General features: G+C 35.2%; 1 protein-coding gene and 1 long non-coding RNA gene across 3 annotated transcripts in view; both read left to right on the top strand.

Moving 5' to 3' along the window:
- The window catches only part of LOC143224974 (uncharacterized), a 31,362-nt gene extending 5,001 nt beyond the window's left edge, over nt 1–26,361 (top strand). For both annotated transcript variants that reach the window (XR_013013554.1, XR_013013555.1), the window contains 2 exons: nt 12,409–12,456; nt 26,202–26,361. This is a non-coding gene — a long non-coding RNA (uncharacterized LOC143224974). The remainder of the gene's footprint in view (nt 1–12,408; nt 12,457–26,201) is intronic.
- The window catches only part of LOC143224975 (uncharacterized), an 80,479-nt gene continuing 77,695 nt past the window's right edge, over nt 24,345–27,128 (top strand). Inside the window, 1 exon segment of the mRNA XM_076453543.1 lies at nt 24,345–26,738. Within this exon segment, the coding sequence (XP_076309658.1) occupies nt 26,522–26,738 (217 nt within the window). The 5' untranslated portion in view covers nt 24,345–26,521.

Raw genomic sequence — 27,128 nt, 5'->3', positions numbered from 1 at the left:
TTATTTCTTGTTTATGGGATTCCTATTATGTATGGGGACCCTTTAACCACTAATGTCATGGACTTATAAGCAAGCTCTTACAAATGTATTTTGTAAACGTCCCCCAATAGGTCAACGGTAACCTTGCGAACTTACAACGTTACAAATGGGGTTTCGATTCTCCGTGGTGGACAGAATGCAGTAGCGTAGCATGTGGCTTTGCGCTAATCATTGTGTACAGGAAAAACAACCAACAAACAACGGCCCTCTAGAAATTAAAGCTTACATTTTAAAGTATTTACTCATTGTCGTAACTGACAACTGTAAAAAGTCTCCAATATATACACCTAACATTCCACGAGAAAATCACGTGTTAAACTGTCAGCATGCGTGTGGATATATACCTCAGAGGCTCCTCTACACGTGACGACGGTCATGTGACTGGAGGTCATGCACTAGCACCCGTAAGCTCCACAAATCATTAACAAGGGGTGAAACGTCCACTGCTGTACACTTCCATCAATTTTTTTTTATTATATTTCTGTATCTGATTATGTTACAAGGGTTTTTTGTGACGTATCTCTTTCTCAGGTCACTGGTATTTCTCTGATTAGGCTGAATCGTCCTTAATGTTGATCTTAGTCTCTTAAGACTGGTCTAACTTTAAAGACTGTCTTAATCTCACTGCAGTGTGTAAAAACTTCCACCTGGTTTGGAACCGAAAATTGAGAAGGTTTTATAAAGTTTCCAACAAACGTTTTATTCACGTTCTAGGATAAGCATGGCCCAGATAATGAACCTAGAATACTTAATTTGTGGCCCTCTACTTCTAAACATGCTTTGTATTGTGGGTTGGGTGCGTTATAAAAGTGACCGTGACGTCACAATACATAAGCTTGCTTATAAGTTCCATTATTCAGTAGAACAAGAGTTGGCGGTGGATGTCGTTGCCTAGCTGCCTTCCTTGTAATCCATTAGTTAAATATGAAAGACTGCAAGCAGTGAATGACCTTTGGTGTAGTTTTGTTTAAAATCCCCAAACGAATAGGAAACTCAAAATCTGAACTGATCAGGTGTTGAAGGTTTACGAGTTGTTTTTGTACTCATTGTTTATTATGACTCTTACGTTGTACGTATTATACAGATACGTAAGCCTGTATTATACGGAGTGATAAACAACAGATTTACTTTCAGTGATAAAAAAAAGTTGAACTTAGTGACTTTGCTAGAACATTCATAAATAACACCTACGACCGTAAGACGAGTAGGTCTTGTGATGTAGCTTCTGTTATTACATCAGTTTCCAAACGAACTTCCTCATGTATTAAACACAAAACAAACTGGAACATGTCTTTGTATGAAGTTTCTTTTTCATTTTGTTCCGAACCTTAGTAATTAAGTAGTTCTTAGCAACCTTAGCTTTTATTATATCTTTCTTGAAGTACCACCACCAGTTGCACAGCAGTTTTTCTGCGGACTTACAAAGTTAGAAACCGGATTTCGATACCCGTGATGGGCAGAACACAGATAGTCCATTGTGTAACTTTGCGCTTAAGATCAAACAAACAAACAGATTGTTGAAACAGAGAGAAGAAATGTGGTTTACCAATCGGAATTCTGGTCTAATGCTATTTCATTTACCACCCAAGTCAAGTGTGTGTGTGTGTGTGTGTATCCATTCTGAGCTACATAATACTTAATGAAAGAACAAACTATTTTACAGTAATACTGTCTGCTCACTTTACCAACATCCAATCTTGTCGGCGCAGTCTCAACCATCATGCCGGCGTGTTTTGATTTCATTTCATCTTATTGTGCATTGTTATTTAATGTTGGAAATGAACGTGCCTCTCTCCTCCTAGCGGTTGATAACGTAACTGTTAGATTTACTTGTATTACGTTGTACAGTCTAAAGCTATTTGTACGTCCGTCTTGATAAAATTAAGACACATCTTGAAAGTTTTACTCCTGTAATAGTTTCAGCTCGTGTTACCATTTTATTATTGTTAGCCACGTCTGTTGCTAATGCATCACGTGCATTCATTTGGTGTTCACTTGTTAGTTACTTTACGTACATGTTACTTTAAGATTGGAGAGGTTAAGGGTCATCATGTGTGGTCACTGTTTTCAACACTGTTTGATAACATAAAACTTTGGAACTTAAAATCCTGAGAAAATGATAAAGTTAGATGTAGAGTGGCTAAGAGGATACACTTTGTTCATTGAGAGCTTTAGTTTTAACACTGGTTGATAGAATAGCGTGCCATATGCCAAAACTTTCGATGGACCATTAGGGTTATGGTATTTACGTAAGTGAAATCATTATTAGTGATGTATGAGAAGACAATTGAATTGTTTTTATAGTAAGTATGTTTTTCTACTTCGAAATTAATAAAAAATAATAATGCCAGTTTCACATATGTTTTTTGTTTTCATTTACACAAGTAATTTTTGTAAGACATAATACCAAACATTCAGTTGCATTTTTGACAAAGTATTTAACAGTGAATTACGCATAATAAGTTAAATGCAGTCGGTGTGATAAAAATTATTTAAACATAATGAAATATGTTAAACTGAAATTCCTACGTGAAACTTCCTAAAAGAAGCATATTTTGTCTAGCAGATAAAAAATGTATTTACAGTATATACCCAGCATCCTGGCCACTGCAGGCAGTGTTAGTAAACACGTTTACTTTTGAAGAGACTATACATGGTACGTCACATTAACTAGGTCTGTGTCGCAGAGCGACAGACAGCTTAATTCATGACTCATTGCTTTGTTTTGTGAGTAACTGTGTGTCAAACATGCTGAATCAACTATGTTTCTCTCATCATAGTTTAGTTTCAAATCTCAGCTAAATCAGCATCGTTAGGAAGATTAATTTTTATCAAAAACGTAGTACTGAAAGTGACCAAATGAAAATAAACCAGGCTAAACACGACCTTACTATCTGTAGTTAATGTTTAGTTATTAAGACATCGTTTTCTTTGATTGAAAGGACAAAGCAATATGGGCGAGTGTGGCCTTTGGGACTTGTATTTTACTATTACTGAAACGATAGTTGTATTCTTATACCATAGGGTTTTATATTATTTATTTCCTCTTGTGCTTTTGTTTTAGCTTTCTTACAAATGAAATAGTATATGTTTACATATATTGAACCTCTAACTGTTTTCCCTATTCATTGTTTTCAAAATTGTACCTCATAGATTGTATAACTCGGATCTTGAGACGTTCAGCCTTATCTCCCACAAGTCTCGGATTCCACATCTCCACCCCTTTACATTCTAACGCAGTTAAGAAGTCGATAAATTTATCTGAGCTTGGATTTAGTGTTTCCAAAGAATTTTAAAAATACGTCTGTTACATATCTCAAGAGCTGGGTGATTAACTGATGTTAAAAATAATACGTTATAATGTGTATTTTTTGTTGTTGTTTTCGGAGATGGAGAGCTGATATAGCGTGCGCATACTGCCAGAATGAAACCAAGTGTGCCAGTCTCTCGTTTGTGAAGATGCACCTGATATGGGAGATCGCGTGAGTGTAGAAGACGCTGTTGAACATATTTCTTCTCTATGTAGGCTCGTTAGGAGCTCAAGAACTAGCATATTGTAGTTTCAACGTATAAAGAAGCTTGTTATATGTGAATGATAGTTAAAAAAATTGTATGTTATTTATAATATATATACAGTTACCTACATTGTATAGATGGGTTTATAGTAGTACATTACTTATTCCATTTAGTGATGAACAGACATGTGTGTGTATATATATATATAATATGAGTGTAGTGATACACGATACTATATACTGGTATAATATTTGCACATAGTAACCGCGTGTAAGGACATAATACATACCGTGTTTCTCCGAAAATAAGACAGGGCTTATATTAATTTTCACTCCAAAATATGACACTAGGGCTTATTTTCGGGGATGTCTTATTTTGATATATTAAAAAAATGAAGTTACAAAGTAAAACTATTAAACTAACCATTTAAAATAAACTATTATTAAACTATTAAACTAACTGATTAATACTTAAACAAACTAATTCACTAACTATTAAACTAATTAATAAATTAATTTTTTTTATTTCTTTCCTCTTCCTGCCACTCTTAACTAGGGCTTATTTTAAGGGTAGGGCTTATATTAAAACTATCCCCAAAAATCACACTAGGTCTTATTTTATGGGTAGGTCTTATTATCGGAGAAACACGGTACATATAATATTTGTTGCTTTTATTCAAAATTACTCTAGGGCTGTCTTCGCTAACCATTTATAGTTTAGAAGTGGTATACTTCACGGAAGGCAGCTAGTTAAGACGACCCACCGCCAACTCTTGGTCTACGTTTTACCGACAAATGGTAGGACTGACCATCGTCACATTATAACTTTCTCACGACTGTAAGGGTGAACATTATGGGCCATGAATTTTGATCCCAAGGTCTCTAGCTAGCGAATAAAGCGCCATAATGATGGGGCTCTGCCAGTCCTGCATAAAATGAATACACTCACAGATATGTGAGAGGGACTCCTATTTTCTTAAACTTTAGATAAGGACGCATCAGTTTAATGAATTAGGAAAGCTGTTGTCATGGTAAAGCCACTGATCTTTGCGGTACCTTTTCGAGAGTTTTTTTCAAAACTTTCGCGCAAACCTACACAATGGGCTATCTGCGTAAAGACGTCCGTATTTTTGAACTGATAAACTAGAGGGCAAAACAACAAATCGACAACACCGATCACTAACTGTTAGGGTAATTTTTTTTTCTCTTTCCTTTTCTTGTTAATCCGATAGTCACTTATTGCTCATTGGCGTACGCACAGTACGGAACGCGTTTTGTTTGTTTGTTTTTTGTTTCTTTTAAGACAAAGGACGCGAATCGCGAACCCTCGAAATCACAGCCCGAACAAACTGTTTGTTTGTTTGTTTTTTGAATTTCGCACAAAGCTACTCGAGGGCTATCTGTGCTAGCCGTCCCTAATTTAGCAGTGGAAGACTAGAGGAAAGGCAGCTAGTCATCACCACCCACCGCCAACTCTTGGGCTACTCTTTTACCAACGAATAGTGGGATTGACCGTCACATTATAACGCCCCCACGGCTGAAAGGGCGAGCATGTTTGGCGCGACGGGGATGCGAACCCGCGACCCTCAGATTACGGGTCGCACACTTTAACACGCTTGGCCATGCCGGGCCGCCAAACAAACTAACCACTAAACTAAACCTGGTCTTGTTGTTCAAGCAACTGAGTTTGTACAATTCTCCTAATAAGAAATTCGCTAACAAAACTAAAGCCACAAGTTTGCTTTATTGCTAAAACTTTGCCTAATCAGTAACTAATGTGAGTAGCTTTGGACTGGCAGTATAACATTTCTTAAACGGTGTCTAAAACATTTAGTTAAGCTGACTTTAATCAGTTTTATATATATTTGTATGCGTATGTTTTGCAGTTTCTTGTGCACACATATAAGTAAAATGAGTATTTCAAGTTTAACGTATGGACACAAGCCAATTTCGGTATCACTTCATCAGTGGTTGCATAACCATTAGTATTTTGTATGTTATAGTTTTCATACTAACAAATGTATAAAAATATCATATGTCATGCGAACTGCAGATAGGTTACTGCTAGAAGGAACTGTCATGTTTGGATAGATATAGTATATTTAAGGTTAGGCTAAGTGGTTGGGGCCCTCGACTTGTAACTTTCGGGTCACGAGTTCAAATCCAGTTATCGAACATGCTCGCCTGTTCAACTGTGATGGTTAATTTCACTTTTTCGTTTAGAAAAAGAATGTTTCAAGAGTGGGCGCTGGGTGATATTGAATAGCTACCTTCCTCCTAGTCTGTCATTTCTAAATTAGGGATGGTTAGTGCAGTTAACCCTTTAATGGCTTTGCGCGAAATTCAGTAAAGCAAATAAACTAAAAGGTTACACCTTCTATCGTCTTTACACGTGCAGGTTTTGTTTAGCAATGTAAAAGGCCTGGCGTATCCAGGTTGTTAGGGCGTTCGACTCGTAAACTGAGGGTCTCGGAATCGAATCTTCGTTAAACTAAACATGCTCGCCCTTTCTGTTGTTGGGGCGTTATAATGTGACGGTTAACTTCATTATTCATTGGTAAAAGAGAAGCCTAAGATTTGGCTGTGGGTGGTGATAACTAACTGACTTCTATGTTGTCTTCCAATGCTACTTTAGAAACGGCTAGTGCAGATTGCCCTCGTGTAGCTTTGCGCGAAATTGAAAACAAACAAAAGCAATGTAAAGTCTTGTATCATCTGTAATCATTTTTCTTATGTTTAAAAGATACATTTGTTGTTGTTTTGTTTTTCACTCAAATGCCGTCATTTGATTTGTTCAGAAATTTGCACCTTTGATTTGGAATGTATCTTCTCTGACACCTAGGTGTATGTCTGTCTGTCTGTACTGTAGGTCTAGTAATGTAATAAAGTTTAAAATCAGTCTGATGCGATCTTCACCAGAAAGTGTAATAATTTTATTACTTAAAAAAAACTGACAAGTCTCCATTATCAAATCTAATGCATTCTAATATTTGGTAATGATTGGTTGAGCATTTTTATTTATTTGTTTTAAAATACTGGAACGAGTTACATTTATGGAATCTGCATACCAGAAGGTTTTTTTTTTTTTTTTTTTACCATGAATGCCTTGGGTATTTAAATCGATATCCATAATTATGTCCGGCTATATTTGTGTATATGTTAAGTTTTAACAAAAGGATAAGTTGTAATTAAAACTGACATATTTATTCCAAGCACACTACCACATTGAATATGTATTATTATTATTTACTTTTAGAATTAAACTTCTTTGTTATGGATCTAAGAGTGGTTTACTTTATATGTAATTACAGTTTCATTGTTGGAATGCATCTATACGGTGTAACGAAATTATATGTATCGTATACGAAGTTTTGTTTTTTGAATTTCGCGCAAAGCTACACGAGGGTTATCTGCGCTAACCGTCCCTAATTTAGCAGTGTAAGACTAGAGGGGAGGTAGATAGTCATAACCACCCACCGCCAACTCTTGGGATACTCTTTTATCAACGAATAGTGGGGATTGATATTACATTATAACGCCCACACGGCTGAAAGAGCGAGCATGTTTAGTGTGAGAGGGATTCGAACTCGCGACCCTCAGATTACGAGTCGAGTGCCTTAACCACCTGGCCATGCTTGGCCGTACTTCAGTCGCATAAAATTTACAGTAATATAATGTCATTGGAGTATTTGACCTTCTGACCATAGTAAGGATATAAATGTCCAAGTCGGTGATATAATTAAACGATTTTGACAATATACTGCGCGACTTTAGAAGCGTTCTTGATTTTAGGAAAATGTTTGCACGGCTTAGGCCATATAGTATTTTAACCTTTATCTTTTATTAAAGGTTGTCTTACGTTTTGCAGCGGAATAAATAACCTTCTTCAAAAGTCCAAACAGTATTCAGTTTGGATGCAACATAAGCTGTCGGGATAGTCTTAGATTTGGCAGCTGACTTAGTGTTACTTATTATAATTTATTTCGGACAAGCCTTCAATTTATTATGTTACATGTTATGATTTCAAATAGCCTAAAACTGAATTAAATTGTAATTTAGATTTAGAAGTTAACTAAATGTTTATGTATCAAGTTTATGATATTTGCCAACAAGAATGGTACACACACACACTTATATAAAGAATTAAAAATTTGGTGTTTACTGGAACGTTATGTTTTGTTTATATTTTTCACTCCAAATGTTCCTTATGTTTTCGCTGATATCGGGAATATATGGTATGCAGCAATGTAAGGTTTTGTTGTTTATTTTGTTTTGGAATTTGTTATTGTGTGTTTGTTTATTGATCTAGGTGTGTGTAGATAATTTTGTCAACTGTTTTTGGAAGAAATTCTCGTCATCAAGAATTGGAGGAAATTTGTTGATGTTGATGAAATGTTATTTTATTTTGTTAATTTCATCATTAATTTTATCGAGTAAGCACAGTTTTGTGGTGTGTTTATTTGGTTTCTTAACATGTTGAGTTTTTGTTTTGTTTCAGGTGCTGAGTACCATGGAATGTATAATTCAGTATGGGTGATTTTAATGTGTATTTCTGTGTTGAATTGTGTGTCAATTCTAGTTATCTTGAAGTTAAGAAATGCTATTTGGTTAGTTTTCTCGTGTTCACAGGTGAACATAATGTTGGGGTGTATGGAGTTAACGTGGTTGAAAGTGTGTGTTCTGTGGATGTGAATCCAGCAATTGTGTCGTCAATGTACCAATATAGTGGTGAGTGTAAGGTTTAAATGATCGCTTGAGATTCAATGTGTCATGAAAATGTTCGCTCGAACTGGTAACACAAGATTGCCTATATTTAAGCCATTTATTTGTAAGTAGTTTTGGTTATTGAATATAAAGTTAGTTTTGATGGTAGTTACTGGAAATTACAACATCATCAACATAAATTCCAACATCTGATAGACTGTTGAGACATTGATTCATCATTCTCTGTAACGTAGCTTGAGAATTTCCCATCCCAAACAGAATTACTCCATTAAAAGTAACAAAAACAGATATTTCTTTTGCCCTGTCAGTTAGAGTAACAGCCCACTATCCCTTCAGCTGGTCACATTTTGTAATATATCTGGTTTTTACAAGTTTGTCAATACAATCTTCCGTTTTGGAGATTTAGGAACCAGTACACAAGGTGAAGACCAATCACTTTTTACTGGGCCCAATAATGCCGTTTTTGAGCATATAAGATATTTCTTTTCATATTTTATCAGCCTTAATTGGATTCACATGGTAGGAGTCTCACAGGAGAAGTATCATTTCTATCCACATCATGAACACCAATGTTGGTTTGATTAGGAATGTCCGAAAATATAATCGTATTCATTCAATAAATCAGCAAGTTGATATTCAGGAGGCAGATGATTGAGTTTTGAATCACGATTGACCAGAATGTCAGAAATACTCAACATTATATTGCATTCATCTCCAGTATTCTCAAATTCATAGGTGTGTAAGTCAAAGAGACTGTCACCAATATCAGCAGAACATTCAACAGCTAAAATATTTTCAGATGTATCTCGGATGTGATGGGGCTTCAGTATGTTGATAAGACGCAGCTGGGTAGTCTATCGACACTCAGATGTAGCAAGGTACCATGGTATCTTTGAGTAGATGTCCCATAGTGGACAACAATAATAACCACGTCGCCAGGACGGAATTCATGCTCTTAAACCTTGCAGTCATACACACTTTTCGCTTTATATTGAGATGAGTTTAACTTTTCCCGAGCCAATTCACAAGCACCAAATAGTCTGGGCCGGAACATAAACGAAATCCTGTAAGTGCATTTGTTTCGCCTCATCTTCCAACCATTGTACCCTCAGCAACTTCACAGGGCCACGCACTGAATGGCCGAACACCAACTCAAACGGGCTAAACCTTAAGGACTCCTGAACCAACGCATGGACAGGAAATAATATAAGGTGTACTCCTTCTTTCCATTCCTTCTCATTATTGAGACAATAAGTCCGTACCATGTTTGTCTAGGTCGAATGGAATCTCTCAGGAGCATCTTGCGATTTTGAATGGTATGCGCTAGACTTGATTCGTTTAGCACCGAATCTTCTACAAATTTAATGAATAGGCGGGAATCTCGCAATACACGTTTAACAGTATAAATTACGCACATTTTAAAATATATATTTAATAGGAAAAAAGAAACATCGATATTAAAATAAATATGTAATCGTAAATCCGTCACAACAGTCTTTGTTTTCGAAGTCGAGATAGTATTTAGTTTGGACACAGGATAGGCCTTCAGGATAATCTTAAGAGTTGGCAGCTGATTCAACAACTTTTACAAAACAGTATTCAGTTTGATGAACTTCCTTAAGATATGGGGCCTGGCATGGCCTAGCGCGTTAAGGCGTGCGCTTCGCAATCTGAGGGTCGCGGGTTCGCGCCCGAGTCGCGCCAAACATGCTCGCCCTCCCAGCTGTGGGGGCGTTATAATGTGACGGTCAATCCAACTATTCGTTGGTAAAAGAGTAGCCCAAGAGTTGGCGGTGGGTGGTGATGACTAGCTGCCTTCCCTCTAGTCTTACACTGCTAAATTAGGGACGGCTAGCACAGATAGCCCTCGAGTAGCTTTGTGCGAAATTCCAAAACAAACAAACAAACTTGTGCGAAATTAAAAAAAAAAAACAAACAAACAATCCTTAAGATATGAGGGAGAAGTTTTTTTTTTTAAATCACCACACTGTCCGTTAAAATCTATTCTACATGTTGTCATCAGTTAATCATTATTATTCTGTTACTCTCATTTTGTTAGGCCTTAAGCGATTGTAAAAACGTTCAACTCTTACACTGTGTAGGTCACGTAACAAGATCTTGATTAATAGCTTCCTTCCACCTGAAGTTAGAGTTATATTTAGGTTACCATGGTGATTTTGATCACCCATTCCTAATTTTATTTAGGTGTTACAAAAACAAGAACAAACGCAGAATAATAGTACGAAATAATTCCAGGATTAAATCTTTATCAATGATATCTATCTGTTCTTGTCTAGAGCATTGCCAAAGACCTACTTATATATGACACACCATACGGGTATATCCTTTGTTTTAACCTTTAAACTTGTGGCATTAAGTGAACTGCAGTAAAATGTAGTAGATTTATAAATATTGTTTGAAAGAATCATATATGCTGCACATTAATTTCCAAATTTTTGAAATACATTACTTCTTACTATCTGAGAACATAATCATTTTTAATTACTTTGGGCAGTCCTATCTTTAGAAAGTTTAATGTTGATTTGGCATGTAATAAACGAGATATAGTTGACTGTACAACATCACACATATTTCGGTAAATATGAAAAACAAAGCTGACGTTGGGAGAATTTACCAATGAAAGTATTACATACAGCTGAACAGATAAAAATTACGTAGAACATCGCCAGAAGTAAATTACCAGTTCATTGCTTCATTTTTCTTTGTCAAGTATTATTGCTACGTATTATGTATGAATCTAGCATCTTTAGTTACGTATTATGTATGAATCTAGCATCTTTAGTTACGTATTATGTATGAATCTAGCATCTTTAGTTGCTACTCGTGTTTTCAAGATAAACTTGATTGTGATTGCTATATAATTGGTCATTATTTATTTATTTTTCGGATTTATTAAAAACTTGTATGTAGTTCAGCTAACTTTCATTGACTTGCTTGTTTGTTGTGCTGCTTTAGAATTATGGGTTGTAGAGAGGGTCAGTTGCACTTTCGAAACACCTGTGTTGTTTCACGATGTATATCATTTGACAGTACAATGCTTCTATAGATAGACTCCAGACTAGAGGTTTATATGACAGCCACTTCTATAGGAAAGACATTTGTATATTATGGTAATATTATTAATCGATATTAGACCCAAAGGACCCAACACGTCGACGAAGGAAGACAGCAGCAGGTTCTGAAATGGTATATCTAGCCCATCTATGGAAAACAACGCATAATGAACCCTATGATTACAAGTTACCATTAATGAGACAAATGAAGATTTAGAACTAATAAAGGTCCGGAAGCCAAGTTTCAAACATTTCTAGTATACCTCAAAACTAACGCTTATTTTAGCAACCAAGGGAACTGAATTATTTCACCGCATACCTACCTGCTTGGTAAATTTACAATACAGCTTACTTTTAAACGTGGTCCTGAAAGCTTAGGTACACCTGCAGTAAGGCCATGGTGGAAAGTTTTATCTGTGGGAGTGGCTAAGGTAATCATGGCCATGGGACTGGACGTCATGTAGATAGAGAAAGTAATTCTAACACTGAGTGCTTAACCCTCAGTAATGTTTAATCGGGTTTAAAAACTTTTTCCGTCTGTGTCATTGTTAAAAGCAGCTCCTATTGTTGACTTGTTGTTTTTTATCACTGTCAACAGTCATTGGTAGTTAAGGTTTGTAGTGCATAAAAGAACAAAGGTGTAACCGTTTCTGTTTTGTCTTAATGTTTCTCTAACGCAGAGTTTTCTGACAGATTAAAGTGCGGCAAGTATTTCTGGCTATTTCATTATGTTACGTTTTACGAAGTTTTTACATAGCCCTATTTAGTCTGATACATGTTTATTAATATCGTTAATAATTTAACAGTGTTTTGTTGTTGTTGTTTATTCATGTGTCTATCTGAACTAAATAAATCGTATAGAAGATTACAAGGGCGTGGCTGGAGAGAGGTCGAACGACCAATCCACCATTATAAAACGTCTATTTGATTTGTTAACTTCTTTCTTTTCGTTTTTTTTAAAAATAAACTTCGACTTTCATGTAAGTCACTTAAATTACTTATGTAGATAAAAAAGGGCACACTTTTTTTTAAAATCAAACTATTCTACTTTGCAGTGCTGGCTACGCCCCTGGAATGAGTATATGAAAGATGGCAGAATACACGTAAGAAGAGCAGGGATTTAAGAGACGGACTTCTTACTCTTAATTTATAATTAGTAAATTATCCATACATCCAAACAACACTTGTGCATCTCAAAAAAAATATGTTATATCCCCCAAAGTTCCTCGCTTTCTGTACATGTTTTCCTTGCAGACTTGCAAAGCATTTGTAGTTAAGGTAGTATATTTACTGCAACTGTCGTATTTAAATACAGGATTTACAGAAGAACACAAAACAATTCTACTTGCAAATAACGAAATGTACAAGTCCACTTCTCTTAAGCCAAATATTAATTATGCTCTTATAAAACACGGCGTATATTTGATAAAGCGATAAATTAACATCGTAACCTGTGTACGTTTTTGATTTAATTTAGTTATGACAAAACTTTGCCAAACCTAACACTAGCAGTAAATTTATAATGTTATTCTACGACCTAATTTCAGACTTTTTGGGAATTTTGATGTGGTTGTCGAAAGTTTCTACTAAAGTTTATTTGCATCTCTTGAAATGCGCATGTATGGGCACTTAAACAATAGAGTGCGCGCACGTTTTCAGGACAGAAAAACTGAATATTATTATAATAGATTATCCTTTTTTTTCTTTAAATTTGTATTTCAATTTAAACCTTACATTTTTTTCTTTACTTGCTGGTCTGCGACTCTTTTTTTGTCACTGCTTTACCAGGTCAACGATTTTAGGTTTCGGTGGATTTTATGATGTAGTTTGTATAGCAGTAAACACACACACAAAAACAACAAACAAGAGTGAAACGTAATCCAAACTGCTATATTTAGCAGCCCCATCTTTAGATTTCAGTTAATATTTTATCAGCAACGATATGGATTCCCCAGTGAGTCAGCAGTAAGTTGACAAACTTGCAATTATCAAATCCGGCGTTCGATTCCACGTGGTGGGGACAAGAAATACGTAACACATTGTGTAGTTTTACTCTGAAACACAGCAAACAAGTTACGAAATTGTTTTCCTTCTACTTATAGAAACAAGAGCGTTTTAAAGTGCGAGTTTTCTATGCAGTGTTACACTTGTCTATAAATTCTATCACAGCTATCATTATATTCTACTAGTTGTGCTGAAACTGCCAAAATAAGCACATTATTACACTGAGAAAAGTAGGTTTCGCTATTAACACATCTGTCATTTGTAATTACTAGATATTATTTGGAATTTATACCTGAATGTATATTATATAAGATCGAATTATGTACGTATTTTACAAATAATGTGATTATTTTCAGTGTTTTTTATGCTTGCTTTATACGAACTACTTTGACAAACAAATTACAAACATGTTCTCACTTTATGACGTAATAATAAATATTGGTATATAGGGTTTCATTGTTACTTTTAAAAAACTTAACTTACAGACTTATGATTGATTGTGAACTAAATCTCTTATTCTTGTTTTATTCCACATTGTAATATTATTATTATTTTACGCCGAGTTCTAAATTTATTTCGACTGTATCAGCTTGGCGTGAAATACTGAAAAACTTCGCGTGGAAGTAAGAATAAAAGTCTTCATTGGTCAAGGTTCCCACGAGGATTTCTTTACTTTTTCATATTTTCCTCTGCGGTAATGTTTTATATATAATACAAGTTTTAAATAACAATCTGTTTGTGGTGCCTTTCGTTAATTGCAAGTTGTTCCTTGAAAATATAAAGCTGAAGAATAAATAACTCTGTTTAGTCAAATATGTTACAATAAACAAAGTTATCGTTCATGACACTGCTTTATTCCGTACTGAGGAAGCTTTAAAGAAAATATTTTTATCCACCTGAGACCGTTTCGCACACCCTAGTTTTAGATCAAGTAGGGCAAAATTTGTACCAGGCGTTTTGATTGCACGTGCTGGTCACCTCGTTTTAAGGCGTGAGAGAACGTCTTTGTGCACATATTTTACATATTTAATGACGACATGAATTCAGCAACAATACCTCATTGGGCGTGGTGCAATAAGCATCCGCTCCTATAATTTTGTGCTCAAATATTGTTCTCCTATAACAGATAAAGACAAGTTTATCTATCTATTCACTTAGTAGAACGAGCACTCTTTTAGCTATCGTGAAAAGTTACAAATAGATGTGTTGTCGTTGAGTAATAGTTTACGTACGATCAATCAAACGAAAGTACATAAATATGTATACACAAGGGTTGATTGCTGTTTGAGAAGGTTAGACGTATTTTTTTTTCTCTGTATTATCTCTAACGGCTGTACAACCATCATTTTTAATACAAGAAATAGAATTACTTGTTTGAAGTTTAAGCTCAAAGCTATTCATCGGGCTCTTTGTTTTCCGCCCCCCAATGGATATCGAAACCCGGTTTCTAGCGCTGTAAGTTCACAGACATGCCGCTGTAAAGCACTAGTTTCAAGCCCCTCTATCGGTGGCTCAACGGTATGTCTGAGTTTTTAAACGTGAAAAACTGAGTTTCGATACCCGCGGTGAACACAACGCGGGTCATTGTGTAGTTTTGTGTTTAATAACAAACGAACATTAGTTTTAATAAATAATGATTTATCTTATATTTCATTTGCTAACTTCCTTTTTCGGCGAGTGCGAGTGAAGAGACAGTGACCTGGAGGTGTGACTCTCTGGAGTAATAAGTAAAGATCTATATAGGAAATCCCAGAAGGTTGAACTCCCACGGAAAATAATCATTATATTCTTAAAGTTAACCAACAGTTCCAATGTCAGTTGTATATATCTCGGGAAAGAAAATACCCGGATGACGCAGTATACCAAGAACTAACATATGTATGGCTGTTGATGACATGTAATTTGAATAATAAATAAGTGAAGAAAATACTGTGTATTTTTCCCAATGGGTCCACACTTCTGGAAAACTTTCTACATCTAAATCAAACAGTTTCATTTCCCTGGGGCCCGGCATGGCCAGATGGGTTAAGGCGTGCGACTCGTAAACCGAGGGTCGCGGGTTCGAATCCCGGTCGCACCAAACATGCTCGCCCTTTCAGTCGTGAGGGCGTTATAATGTGACGGTCAATCCCACTATTCGTTGGTAAAAGAGTAGTCCAAGAGTTGGCGGTGGGTGGTGATGACTTGCTGCCTTTCCTCTAGTCTAACACTGCTAAATTAGGGACGGCTAGCACAGATAGCCTTCGAGTAGCTTTGCGCGAAATTCAAAACAAACAACTCATTTCGCAGTTCCCATCTAGTGGTGTGGGTTGTGGATATGCGTGTATCTGCTGCGTTCAGTGAAAATCAGAGATAGATGTAAAAGTGTTAACACGTACCAAACTGACGGAGAACAACACCCTGAAACATTGGTTTCTAGTCCTGTGACTATTTTCTTTGAGGAAATGGTTAACCCTAAGGTTTAATTCCAGTTTTGATTAACCTTACGCATAGCACATGCCCCGTATGAAACTGCTAAATAAAATTCTGAGTGTTGGAAAACTAATGTGTTCCTGGGGGTGTTGTTGATTTTAGTACTGGTCCACCATAGAGCTTTCTGGACAATTAATACCGTTCGCTTGTCTTCACATCCTGTCCGCTGTATTACAGTCAGCATAACATAAATAACGGACACGAGTAAAGGGCTTTATCGTGACTGACTTTAATATTCGTCAAGGATATCCGGCTTGTACTAATTAACAACGTAAGTTTGAGAATGGTGAAAAACTTATTTTCACAGGTGTTTGTATTTTTGTACAATCATACATAAATGAATAACAAAAGTGATGTTATTTATTTCTTCATAAATAATTACACTGTGTAACACAAATTTTGTGCCTGGATAGTGTGTGTTATTTCTTAATTGCTTATGTTGTACAAGTACAGAAAATGTCCATTATTCCCTTCAAACTTTGCTTTTGTGACTTGAATAATGAAATTCAGAAATTAACCTATTTTCTACGTAAAAACGGGCAAATTTGCATATTTACATAAGGTCTGAATAAAACAACATATGAATCAAGATTTACATGCATTTATACTAATGTTGAACAAAAATGTTTAGAAGTGAGTAGTTTTGAGATTTGCGACGCATGTAAACCACCTTCACGTATCAGCCCCCAAATATAGTCTCTCATCATGTTTTCATTATACTCTCCTGAGTAGCTGCGTTCAAAGTCCAGTATATCTTGGTGGAAGCGCTCGCCTTGCACCTCTGAGTATGCTCTTGTGTTCTCCTTGAATTTATTAAGATGAACATCAAGAATATGGACTTTCAGGGACATCCTGCCGTAGTTTTTCCGTAGTTCTTCATCCAGAGCCTCAATCAGTTCCATATAATTTTTGGCCTTGTGATTGTCCAAAAAGCCCCAAACCACTGCGACAAAGCTGCCCCAATCTTTTTTTTCTTCCTTCTGAGCTTCTTGGGGAATTCTGGGCACTTCAGGATCTTCTTTATTTGTGGTCCAACAAAGACACCAGCTTTGATCTTTGCCTCAGACAGCTCAGGGAAGAAGTCTCGAAGGCTGCAGACTCCTTACCAAGAGCTGTGACAAATTGTTCCATAAGACCCAATGGTATGTTGTGGCCAGTGCTTCCTATTGTAGTGTGCTGCGGTGTCCCTGCTGTCCCAAAGGCAAAGATAACAGGGAAACTTGGTAAAGCCGTCTTGGAGACCCATCAGGAATGCCACCATTTTGAAGTCTCTGATAACCTTCCGGCCATACTCATCCTACTTCAAGGCTTCTAACAAGGTCTTGACGCTGTTGTATTCCTCTTTGAGGTGCACCGAATGAGCCAGGGCAAGAGATGGGTATTTATTCTCGATATGGAGCAGCACAGCTTTAAGACTTATACAACATTCTAGAAAGTTCTTAAAAATTCTATCAGCTATTCAGCACTGAATATACCTGGAACGTTCTGGAAAGTGGGTAAATTTGAAAATTTTATTTCCCAGGTGACAAAAGCAAAGTTTGAAGAGAAAAATAGGTCTTTTCCATTTACTTTAGGCATAAGCAATTGGGATATAACACTTTCTGCCCAGGAACAAGAAAAAGTAAAAATTTTGTTACATAGTGTTATCAGTAATAGTTTTAAGTAAAACATAACGATGTCTTTTTTAATTTTGTAAAAGTTGTCATTAACTGTTAATTAAGGTTTAGTTATAGACTAGATAGAAGGAAGGAAGCTAGTCATCACCACTCTCTGTCAACTCTTGGGCTACTCTTTTACCAACGAATAATGGGTTTACCGACACATTATAATGCTCCCACAGCTGAAAGGGCGAACCCGCGATCCTCGGATTAAGAGTCGATTGACTTAACCACCTGGCCATGCCAGGCCTGATCACTTTGGCAGGACAGTAAGGAATAATATTGTACACGTGCCCACGTGACTAATCAAAATCCTATCCTTTATTGAATGAGTTATAGAGCAAGAAGTGTGTGAAAAATCTGCCCCCATGTTAGCAGATAAAGATGTTTTGGATTTTCTTGACCTTTACCTTTGACCTTGACCCTCCAAAACCAATGATTTCTAGGATGGATCATAGTCCAATTGGATACTAACCCCTGTCCAAATCAAATCAACCGTTTGTTGCTGACAAACACACAAACAGATATTCTAATTAACAAATAAATTAATAATAGTTCAATTATGATAGCTATTCAAGAAACAGAATTGTGAATAATAGGTAACAATAACGTGTAAAGATAAAACCCTACGTACGAAATTGTTCAATTTAGCACGAGTTTAACCATTTTACTGTGCGTGATTAAAAAAATATAAAGATATTCACTACCATGACACCAGTTATACAGAGTTAAATGTTTCAATATACTTTCATCGGTGAATTTGATTCACTGGTCAGAATTACCTAGTACAACTAAAACATGGCATATTCACAATGATTGAGAAGACATTGTGACCATAGTCATTTCAAGATATGTAAAGGCAGGACTCTTCAATTGTGATTTGAGTGTCCAGAAAACCAAACGTCACTTATGTGCTAGGGAGGAGCGTTTTGAGGGTTAGTCTAATATTTTGTAGTAGAAGTTGAGGAATAAGAGGAGTGTTTATAGATCACGTGTCTTCCTACGTAGGACGGATATTAAGCTTTATTGTTATGGGAACATTTTTATACACATCACATAATTTGCTCGCTATTAACATTAGAAAGAGATGTGATTGGTGGGCGTTTATGAATAAAGCATTTTCATGTTTATTGGTAGTAGTTTTTTTTTTTCTGCTCCATAATTTAAGAACAATAATAAACGTTGCTTTAGGTGGCAGATAAAATTTATTTCAACGAAACAGCGAAATGACACGAGTTGAAATTAATAGCATATAAGTAATGAATACCAATTAGGCCCAAAGATGGTTTTAAAATCATGAAGATGGCTATTTGTGTTAGCAACTAACAGTGCAAATCTACCCTACTAGCTATTTTCGGTTAAAAGTGACCGTTTAACTTGTACACCAGGGTAGGTTTGTAATGTTTGGTAGATTTATATATCGATGTTATCTACTTCTCATTAGAAAGTGATCAAAACTTAAGCAATAGATACCTTATGATAAGAAAGGGGGAAAATAAAACATAGCATCTCAGCTGACTACAAGAACTATCGTATTCACTATTCATGAGAAATTAAAATGTCGAGTTTAATTATTTAATTAAATTCTTTTATTTCTCTTGCATGTTTTTTAAGTTTTTAAATATATCATTCATTATTTAAAGTCAAAAGTTTCAAAGCTAACGTACATTTTCCTAACAATTCTGTTTGTTTTTTTTCTTTTTAACCTCAGTAATGGATCGACAAAAGGGGGGTGGGAGGAAAGAAGTCTTGATGAACTATAGTTGATACTAAAATATCTGTGCCACCTTTCAGGTTGTATAACAACAGCACCACAAACCGCAAGTCTCACGTGTTTAGGTGAGCGGAAAATTTTTCACCCGTGCGGGGGATTCTGATGTGGCCGCAACAGAAATTAGGTCTAGATTGAAATGCTGATTTCAGCATTAGATATGACGTTCTTGATTAGCTAAATGTCGAAAAAAACAACATTTAAAACAAACAATAATCATTGCGGCAATTAATTGACGGTTTTTTTTTCATTTCTAAGTTCTAACCTTCATTGAAACTCAAGTTTTTAAAACATGTGAAATGCAAGCCTACTTGTGATACAATTGTTTATTTGTTGTTGTTGTTGTTTTATTTTCGCGCAAAGCTACGCAAGGGCTATCTACGCTAGCCGTCCCTAATTTAGCAGTGTAAGAGTAGAGGAAAGGCAGCTAGTCATCATCACCCACCACCAATTCTTGGGCTACTCTTTTACCAACGAATAGTGGGATTGAATTTCACATTAAAACGTCCCAACAGCTGAAAGGGCAAGCATGTTTGGTGTGATGGCGATTCGAACCTGCAACTCTCAGATTATGAGTCGAGCGCCCCCTAACCACCTGGTCATGCAGGGCCAGAAATCGAGGCATTGACTCGTAATCATTATTACAATTTTTTGTTTTAAATATTTTCAAAAAGTTGGTACATTTACACGTATATTTTAGTTGATTCATTGTTACAGAACATAGTACTGAAACCTGAATGAAGCTTTTCCTTCTTTTTTTTCTAATTATTTGATAAACAAGTAATATATATTATATATTATATATTACAAACTTCATAACTTATCATATATAAAAATATCATAATTTAAGGAGAAAAACTTGCATAAATTGTGGTTTAACAACTGAATACAAGCCACAACTTACAAGTTTTAAATAATTTTAGAGACTTTTTATTTTTCTAATAATAAAGTGATATTAATTTCAACCATTCCTCACTATCTGGTATGTGAGCTAAACTACATTACTCTTTCCAGAGTGTACAAGAACTTAATTCTATCCATGTGTGAAGTTCCAAAAATGTATTCTCAATATAGTTGGTATTTAAAACTTTAATTAACATAAAGTACAGAAAAAAGTTTCAACTTTTTTAGGTCATCTTTGGTTAACAAAAAGTTTTAATACTATACTAGTTATCTTGACAACACATTTTTACTTCGAGTGGGTTTTTCGTCATCATGAGTTCCAAAAAGTTAATTTTTTAAGACTTGAAAGTTTCAAATGTTTCATTAATATGTAATATTGGTAGGATTGGTTGATTGTTATGTTGATAATGAAGACATTTAATGGGACCATTTTATATAACTCAACTCCTATATAAATCTGAAGTGTTTGTTAAGCATTTCAAACCAAATTTTGCACCAAATACTTGTAGAGATGAAGTAATGGCAGGGTATTTCTTTGTTAGTATTTTTAATAACTAGTTTGCAATAGCAATTTACAAATATTGGAATATTGATTTTGAAGCTTATTTTAGCCTATTGTGTAAGAAAATATCTCAGTCAAATTGGACAAGTCACAACATTTGTATATGTAGAGTTTTGTGGTACAGCGTATCCTGTTCTCTGTGGAAGTATTCTGCTAATGGGTAATTTTTTTAAAAAAACAGGTTTGTTTAACAATAAAGTAGACTAATGAGTATAATAGTACAAAATTAATTTTAAAATTTCAAAGCAATTACTCACCAGCCTACTTGTTAGAAGTCTATAACTTGTTTGAAAGTGAGAATTTAGTGTTCTAAGTTTTAGAGCGTCTTTTTTTTCTACCTTTGTGTTCGAGGAAGACATTTCTAAGTATATTTGTACCTTTTTACAAGTGAGTAGTTCAATAATAATAATATAAACAAGCAACTTATATATTACTGAAGTTAACTGTGAGCTTGTGTCAGTCAGGTCTTGGTATTTATTTTCTATGAAAGTTGGTGTGTGTGTGTAAGCAGCTTCTCTATGTACATAACTTACACATCATCTATTATTATTATGTACTACAAAAGTAGAAGAAACTTGAGTCACATAGTGTGTATAGCTTCTCCTTTCCAAATACATTTCACATAAACCTGCAAGTCAAAAAAAAAGATGAAGTCATTAACATGTTGACATAAACGTACTGACATTTTAGAAATATTGATTAAATTCATACAAAAACAAAACAGTGGAAAACATCTACAGAATTCTTTGGGATATCAAATTTATCATACTATTTACTCTCTATCGTATTCTGATGATTAAAATTTTATATTCCCAGGACTTGTATTATTTATTTATTTATTATCAGACCTTAATATTCTTACAAAAAGTATAGTAACATTTGTTTTTCTCTTCACACTGTGACACCCCCTAGTGACTTGGAGGTAAATCTGACAGCTTATATATGAAACTAAAAAAAACAACAGGTTTTCATACCCATGATGGGTAAGACACAGATAGCCCATTATGACTTAGCAACAAAAAAACAAGCCACATATTGACCTTCCATTATCCTCACATCAATCAAAAATGTCCTTATTCCTGTTTTCTTTCTACTGAGTGTATCTTTAGATGAGTTTCACACACATGAACTTGTGAGTGTATCTTTAGATGAGTTTCACACACATGAACTTGTAAGTGTATCTTTAGATGAGTTTCACACACATGAACTTGTGCGTGTATCTTTAGATGAGTTTCACACACATAAACTTGTGAGTGTATCTTTAGATGAGTTTCACACACATGAACTTGTGAGTGTATCTTTAGATGAGTTTCACACACATGAACTTGTGAGTGTATCTTTAGATGAGTTTCACACACATGAACTTGTAAGTGTATCTTTAGATGAGTTTCACACACATGAACTTGTTTCTATTTAAGTAGCCAGGTTAAAAATAAAATCACAATATTTATGTGCATGGTTTCCTTAGAAGACTTTTTTCTTGTATGAAACATGGAGCAAATTTTTCACATTTTTTAGTTTTACAAGTATTGTATGCAATGTTCTACTTGCAATGATTGAAAATCACTTGTCGAAGATCATTACAGCTATAACTTTATTTCGGGCACTCGATATACTATACAGAATGTTATATTTGCTCTGAATGAAAATCACTTCCAAAAGATATTTATACTGATAAATATTTTCAAATTTCAGTACTCCAGGTGGTGTAGAGAATGTTATTTATTTAACCTAAAATTGTTTTTTTCCAAAGGTATTTTAATATATAAAAAATAGTTGAAAAAAAAACAAGTCCTGAAAAATGAAAGAGTTTCCCAACTTTGTTCCTCTCTACAACTGTTAGACAGTCATTAGTTGATGGTGTGTTCTACTCTGCCACATGGCATTTTTTTGAATAACTAATGGCAAGTAATATCTACCCAAAAGATTATAAACCTTTAAAAAGACACAGTGCAACCAATAAAGAACCATAGATGGCTACAATTCACTTTTTAACTATCCCTAATATATATGAGTGAACTTATTTCTTATAGAAACAGTCCATCATTGTTGTCATGTCTTATTCTCCTTAAACAAAATACTTTTATCTGTCTCTAGGTGAGGTTAAGAATTGTGCAAAAAGCATAGGGCTACAACTTTTGACTAGATGTTTATGTTACAGCTGTTGATTAAACTCTTTGTGTCAGAAGTTTATGAATTGAGATTCTTATATGATGCACAGAAACCACCAATCTGAATATAAAATACCTCTTAGTGCAGTAAACAAAAAGAATTATCTCTTCTATTATTCAGGTCATTGAACTAACAATGAATTGTAAGAACTTAAAAAACGTATTCACATAATTTTTAATTGTAAACAAAAGAAGTTATACAATACTTAATGGTGTTCAATTAAAGTACTTTTTAACATTTTTTATCAACTGCAAAGAAATGTCCATAAAATCCTACCTTGAGATTCATAAAACAGTGTTGACCCTTATTAGAGAATCATTTCCAGTTCAAGAACACAAATACAAAAAAAAACAAACTTAAGAGAAATATCAGATATAAATATAAATTAATCTATCTAGATCCCTGATGGCGTAGCACACACACTACTAGTGTCTGTTGTATAAAGTCCTTACTGTAATTAGTGTACAGTACTTTTAATAACCATGTGGTGTATAGTAGAGGAAAGTGTGTCTGTAAAACTATTAATTAATTCAGGTATAATATACAAACACTGGAAGATCATGATTTTAAACAGAAGAAGAAAGTTTTTGTAGAACCATTAATTAATTATGTATTCAGGTGTAATACACAAACACTGGAAGGTCTTAGTTCTAAACAGTAGGTTGTCAAACCATTTAATATATTCATCTGTAATGTGGAAGCACGTTGATAAATTTTGGTAGTGATTAAATGAACTGTATTTACGTGTGTATAAATCTCTTATTTAGGCACAGTTTATGGCAGCATACACATTATATCTGTAGAACTTTTCATTTTACTCAGTGTAGTAACTTTCCAACAAACACTATTTTACTATGTAAAAGGCAAGTACCTTTTACAATCCTCAGTTATGCTGAGTGAAAATATGTTTCTAGAATTACTAATTTTGTACAATAAAAACTTTCATTAACATCTTCGACTTCTTAAAGCTTACACTGTGAAGTTAGAGTGTTTGATAAAAATGATTGGTATCTGTTAACTTCTACGTAATACTTGTATCGTGACGTTTACAGTTAAAATATATTTCAAGTTCTTGTGTAACATTGTAACCGACTTAATTACACCTTTTGCAAACCTAAGGCCATAACATTGTGCAACTTAATAAAAAATTAGGCCCAATGTTTCACAATGCGTTACGTTTTCATGCAAGACTTGAAACTTTCTCAAATGTACGTAAGTGGAAAATAACTTGGGCACATTGAGTCAGCTGTTTTAATTAACTAATACAAGTATATTTTCTGAATTGTATCTAGCATATATGAAATAAAACATGAGGTAAATAATTAGAAGATATCGAAATAATGTGAAGACGACACACTCACTTCCGTTGGTAAAACGTTGGATCAACACGTATTGTTGGTTGGTATCCATTAACTAATGTAGCAAGTTTTTATCGTTACCCGCAGTTGTTAATACAGTTAACAGCATAAGATTCACGTCTGTACGGTTATTCAGAAAAAGTACCTGTAAATCAGGTTTTGTGACGTTTGATTCTTGGTAACTTGTAAAGTTAGGAACTTCTGTTTCTCCCATGGTGTTCAGGCAGATTTGCTTCTGATGTTGCTAATGTTTAATGAAGCTGTCTCTGGAAACCAGATTTGAAATAAGATCGTGCTTCACTACATATATTTTATTTCACAGCGCCACCCGTGTACGCATCATTTTAAGCCTGATATCTGGTACTTTTTTGCCTGCCCTTGAGAGTTATATGATTAATGAAGCAGTTTTTCTTATTCTCGTCTTTGATTACGAGATTTATAGGTTTAATTACTTTTGTATTCGGTCTGATTCCTCCATATGCTACTTTGTTGTCTTTTTTTTTTTTATCCTATACGTGCGTGCGCATTTGTATCCGCACTTTTAACTAACTAACGAGTCGGTTAAAACGGGAAAATATTCAAACTGAACAACAATTATGGCTGCATCTTTTCGTTATCTTGGTAACGAACGACCCATCGTCCTGCCTAACCACACGAGAATGTGATATACGCAGCATAATAGTCAACAGATAGCTAACTAGGCACGCAAAGGCACCAGCAGTGGAGATATAGGAATAGTTAAATGTAGACCAAGTAATAGCCATATTAAATCTAGTAAATCGTTATGTACGTATTCGTATACAAAACAAAATATTTATGCTGTTATAACCATATTCGATCTCCAATGACACAGCGGTGTGTCTGCAGACTCACGCCGCTAAAAACCGGGTTTCGATACCCGCGATGAACACAGCACAGATAGCCCATTGTGCTTAATTCTAAATAAACAAACTGAATATACTCCTATTAAACAATACACTTCTGATTCCTATTAATATTTTTACTCTTATTCAAAAGCCTCCCAGTAGTTCAGCGTATATATATGCGGACTCGCACCGCTAGAAATCCAGTTTCGATACCCGTGGTGGGCAAAGCACAGATAACCCATTGTGTAGCTTTGTGCTTAATTTCAAACAGTCAAACAACTTATTCAAAAACTGTTTAGTCTCTAAGTGTAAGGAACCTGAACAGGAAAAGTGTCTGATGTAATCGAAGGTACCACGCTACTGTTTAACATGAATTTCGCAATCTCACATTTGTTGGCCAATTTTTTAGGCGATAGGTCATAGAAATCACTATGTAGCGAATTCCTCTGTTTGGCATTAAGCAAAGAGCTAACTAATATTTTAACATTAGTTATATTGTCACAATTCTCTTCATTTATATTTTCAGTTCTTTCAAGGCAGCTTTGGGCCGTTCTTGGAGGTATTTACAAAGAGAATTAGTCCATCATGCGCGCGTGACATCACTGCTTCGGCTGGCGCACGCCCCATGCAGCCCGAGAGCAGTCCTAGCCAATCCCGACTGAGATCTCTCGAATAACACGACATTTGCCACCAGAGCACGAGCGCCAATCTGCCGGCACGCCGAAGGTTTCATTTAATACTGGAGTATCAATGGGCAAGTCTATTAATACTAGGGAGGTTAAGAAGTACTGAACGAGACGAAGAACATAGAGAGGGGAAACAAACCGGTTTATTCTTTGACCGTAAAACAGAACCTTTTACCATCGGAAAGACAGGCATCAGTTAGTCATGTTGCGCACGGGATACGAGCTTGCATGCAGAATTTCTTCTTTAGAGCTCCTTGTTTCAAGACAGTCAAGAAATCTTGTGCTTTCTGTTCACAGATATTGCTAGTGATAAATTTCACGGTCTATTTACCATTAAATATATAAGAACGCGTTGATATTAATCAAGTGTTAATTGAAGGCCTTTTTATTTTTCAGACCTGCTGGTAGGTGGACAGACAAAACTAAACTACTGGGCAATGAAGCGGCAAGAAGACTAATATGTGGTCATTGGGCAAAACGTTTCTTAACGCGAAATACTGAAACAGCAGGGATTTTGTACAGTTTCGTCTGTGGTAGTCGTTTGTCTGTAGCATGATATTTTAAGAGACATCGAATACTATTTAAGTTAACCTGTTTAGTGTAAATCAGTCCAACGACCAAGGGTTCGTGATGAAAAATGTCCAAAGAAAATAAATATATTTTTAATTTTTATAATTTTTCCTCGCTCGAATCGATGAACATAAAGCCTTAACAACATGGAAAGTCGACCGGATCTCTCACTAGAGCGATCCCGCCTTTTAGCCGGTGCGGGACTCCACGCTACCCATGGATTTTCTGTGGATGCTCAATCGCCGCACCCAACGCGAGCGACGTACCCTGATATGAACCGAGCGGGTGCCGCTACTGATCCAACGTCTCTCTCCGCGTACCATAGCCGTTTTCTCCAGGCTTCTCTACCCCTAGACAACAATGGTAAGTGTCTCAACAAATAACAGACTCATTATGATTACCTAACTACTTGCAATCTCCTAAATATTTTTAACGTATTTAATTAAATTTTCGGACATCGTTAATACACTAAAAGTTAAATAATCTGATTAATTAATCATTTATACTTTAATTATCACTCACTTGAACCACACACACACACAAAATATGTAAAAATATTTGTAGCTTGTCTTCTATATGGTTATTTATTGTTAGATAAATAGTGATTTGGTTTAAAATATAATTTCAGTGTAATTTTATAGGAAACCATGTGCCATTATATGCAGTTATAAGATATAGAAAGTTTGAAAGGGAGGGTGAGTTTTAAAAAAAAATCAGTTTTGAGCGATTACTCAAGTTCTTAAAAATGAACTA

This window comes from Tachypleus tridentatus, chromosome 9, assembly GCF_004210375.1.
Source record: "Tachypleus tridentatus isolate NWPU-2018 chromosome 9, ASM421037v1, whole genome shotgun sequence".
Classification (NCBI taxonomy): domain Eukaryota; kingdom Metazoa; phylum Arthropoda; class Merostomata; order Xiphosura; family Limulidae; genus Tachypleus; species Tachypleus tridentatus.
This window is presented reverse-complemented; position numbering and strand designations above follow the sequence as displayed.